Raw genomic sequence first — 3,470 nt, 5'->3', positions numbered from 1 at the left:
CAGTGCTCTCTGATGTTGGTGGTTTTCTTCCAGACTAGCACTGAGGATGCGAACACTGATGATGTTACCTAGTTTGGTAATGAAACATCTGCAAGAAAAATCACCAAGCTGGGCTATAAGCCGGCTGGGGAATTCTGGCAGTTGAAGCCCGCTCATCGTCAAGTTGCTAAGGTTGAGGAACACGGTTCTCCATACTCCTGTCTTTTTCTCTTGTGTCTTTTTCTCCTGCTCTTTGTTTTAAGAATTTCAACAAACGTAAGCCACCGGCAGCTGCCGGGAATCAGGCAGCACGTAAATGCAATCAATTCATTATGGCCGGTCGCGCTGTCAGCCAGATGTTCCGATTGGACCTGGCAGTTTTTATCCCTCTCTCGAGTCCTTCCTAAAGACCTGGGATAGGCAGATGTAGATGTTGGATGGTGTTTAAAGGGATGGTGGCCGGATGTAAGCCGTTCCAAACAACCCTACTGCCTTTTGTAATTGACTGACGGGGATGGTGTCCATGCCGGTGGTGTTCAAGTGGTGCTCCAGATGTTTTGGGGTTTGTGCCCAAGGCAGCTGTGATTTTGGGGACCCCCTTTGCTCTCTTTGGTCATAGTTGTTCCATTTCTATCTGGAAGGCAAGCGCCCTCGGTTTTCGGGATGTGCTGCGGGGCGCAACCAGCCAGAATCTGGAATTGGAGGAACCACAGCGCCACCTTGTGATGGCTGTCAGAATGTCACCGTACGAGTCCTTGGAGACGAGCCAAGGTTGAGGAACGTTGTTGTATCTAGCGAGGGCCACCACGTCCAGAGGGGATGGACAGTCTCTCTATTTGGGCCAGAATTATCCCCCTTAGCTGGCAGGAATAGCCAACACTCCAGAAGACAGGCTTAGGATACAGGAGGATCTGGACAGACTTGAACACTGGGCGCTATCTAACAAAATGAAATTCAATGGTGGAAAAAGTAAGGTTCTACATTTAGGCAAGAAAAACCAAATGCACAGGTATAGCATAGGGGGTACCTTGCTCAATAGTAGCAACTGTGAGAGGGATCGCGGAGTCCTAGTGGACAATCACTTAAATAGGAGCCAGCCGTGTGCTGCAGCTACCAAAAAAGCCAACACAGTGCTGGGCTGCATTAACAGAGGGATAGGATCAAAATCAGGTGAAGGGTTAATACCACTTTACAAGGCCTTGGTAAGGCCACACTTGGAATACTGCATCCAGTTTTGGTCACCACGATGTAAAAAAGATGTTGAGACTCTAGAAAGAGTACAGAGAAGAGCAACAGAGATGATTAGGGGACTGGAGGCTAAAACATATAAGGAACGGTTGCTGGAATTGGGAATGTCTAGTTTAACGAAGAGAAGGACGAGGGGGGACAGGATAGCAGTCTTCCAGTATCTCAGGGGCTGCCCCAAAGAAGAGGGAGTCAAGCTATTCTCCAAAGCGCCTGAAGGCAGGACAAGAAGCAACGGATGGAAACTAAATCAAGGAGAGAAGCAACCTAGAACTAAGGAGAAACTTCCTGACAGTGAGAACAATTAACCAGTGGAACAACCTGCCTCCAGAAGTGGTGAATGCTCCAACACTGGAAGTTTTTAAGAAGAGACTGGACAGCCATTTTTCCGAAATGGTATAGGGTTTCCTGCCTGAGCAGGGGGTTGGACTCGATGATCTCACACCTTAGCGCTGCTCCTGAGAGGGTTTGTGCGGCTTTGAAGTCTTTCAAGGGGCTGTTTCATTGCCTTCTGAAGTAGGATGGGTAAATGCACGGGAGCGAACGGAGTTTACGGCTTCTTTTGAAAGTCTGTTTGGTTAGAAAAGAATATTTTGTAGCTCAGGGTGGAATTTGGGGTCCCTTCATGTTCTCTGAGCTTGGTGGTTTTCTTGCAGATGTCTCATGACCCAACTAGGTAACATCATCAGTGATAGTAGGGAGTAGGGTTTTCAGGGAGGAGGAGGAAGAGGAGGAGGAGGATTGTGGGGTCCTTGGTGCTCTCTGAGCTTGGTGGTTTTCTTGCAAATGTTTCATGACCCAACTAGGTAACATCATCAGTGCTAGAAGGGAGTGGGATTGTGAGGAGGAGGAGGAGGAAGAGCAGGAGGAGGAGCAGGAGGAGGACTCTGGGGTCCTTGGTGCTCTCTGAGCTTGGTGGTTTTCTTCCAGATGTCTCATGACCTAACTAGGTAACATCATCAGTACTGATCTGCAAGAAAACCACCAAACTCAGAACCAAGGATGCTACAGTCCTTGTCCTCCTCCTCCTCCTCCTCCTCCTCCTCCTCCTCCTAGCAAACCCTACACTCCCTTCTAGCATTGATAATGTCACTTAGTTGAGTTATGAAACATCTGCAAACCCCACCAAGCTTAGGAAGCACCAAGGACCCCACAGTCGTCGTCGTCCTCCTCCTCCACCTCCTCCTCCACCTCCTCCTCTTCCTCCTCCTCCTCCTCCTCCTCCTCCTCCTCCTCCTCCTCCTCCTCCTCCAATCCTCCTTTCTGGCACTGATGAGCTTACCTAGTTGGGTCACAAAACATCTGCAAAAAAACCCACCCAGCTCAGAGAGCATCAAGGACCCCCACAGTTCAACTCCCGAGCTACAGATAATTCTCTTTAAAAATCCAGGTAGCTGCAACTTACATTTCTGTTTACGTAGCATTTGGAAACCCTGCTGAAAAGAAGATTTTTTAAAAAATTTTTTTAACCTTTAACCATCTGGGCACAACGGCATGATTCACTGGACTTCAGGGATGGCACGTCAAGCTCCGGGGTCCACTTACCCTGCCAGAGGCTTGTGAAATAAACCGTTGATTTGTATCTTGCGGTTCTCCTTCGCAGCTTCAACGTCTGTCCCCAGAACTGCTCCGGCAGAGGGGAATGTCGGCCCATGAACGGCAGCCAAGCGGTTGAATGTGAGTGTTGGGAACATTGGAAAGGAGAGGCTTGCGATATTCCCAATTGCCCAGAAGATTGCGGCTTCCCCGAAAGGGGTCAGTGCAGCGTGAACGGAACTCAGGGCTGCATCTGTTACCCGGGCTGGCAAGGTAGGTAAAAAACAATTCCCTTGGGATGAATTGCACAGCTGGGCAGTAGATCCGGGAGATGCTTTTTAATGGTATTTATTTCACTTTTTTTTTTTTTAGCCAAGTACCGTGTTTCCCAAAAAGTAAGGCCTATACCAGGGGTTAGGCAGCCTTGGCTCTTTTATGACTCGTGGACTTCAACTCCCAGAATTCCTGAGCCAGCCATGCTGAGGGGAAAGGGAGAGGTTTCCAAGCTAAGCCATGCTGGCTCAGGAATTCTGGGAGTTGAAGTCCACGAGTCATAAAGCGGCCTAGGCCTAGGCCAGAGGTAGGCAACCTTGGCTCTTTTATGACTGGTGGACTTCAACTCCCAGAATTCCTGAGCCAGCCATGCTGAGGGGAAAGGGAGAGGTTTCCAAGCTGAGCCATGCTGGCTCAGGAATTCTGGGAGTTGAAGT

The 3,470-nt window shown here is 49.2% G+C and overlaps 1 protein-coding gene across 1 annotated transcript in view; it reads left to right on the top strand.

Moving 5' to 3' along the window:
* Window positions 1-3,470, top strand: part of LOC107300386 (attractin) — a gene marked incomplete at its 3' end in the record, with an annotated part of 21,389 nt that overhangs the window by 8,243 nt on the left and 9,676 nt on the right. Inside the window, exon 5 of the mRNA XM_015829721.1 lies at window positions 2,828-3,033. Coding sequence (XP_015685207.1) covers window positions 2,828-3,033 — 206 coding nt within the window. The remainder of the gene's footprint in view (window positions 1-2,827; window positions 3,034-3,470) is intronic.

The sequence above is a fragment of the Protobothrops mucrosquamatus genome, unplaced genomic scaffold (genome assembly GCF_001527695.2).
Source record: "Protobothrops mucrosquamatus isolate PMUCROS unplaced genomic scaffold, P.Mucros_1.0 scaffold6855, whole genome shotgun sequence".
Lineage (NCBI taxonomy): Eukaryota > Metazoa > Chordata > Lepidosauria > Squamata > Viperidae > Protobothrops > Protobothrops mucrosquamatus.
The sequence above is the reverse complement of the archived record's forward strand: the minus strand, read 5'-3'. Positions and strand labels throughout refer to the sequence as shown.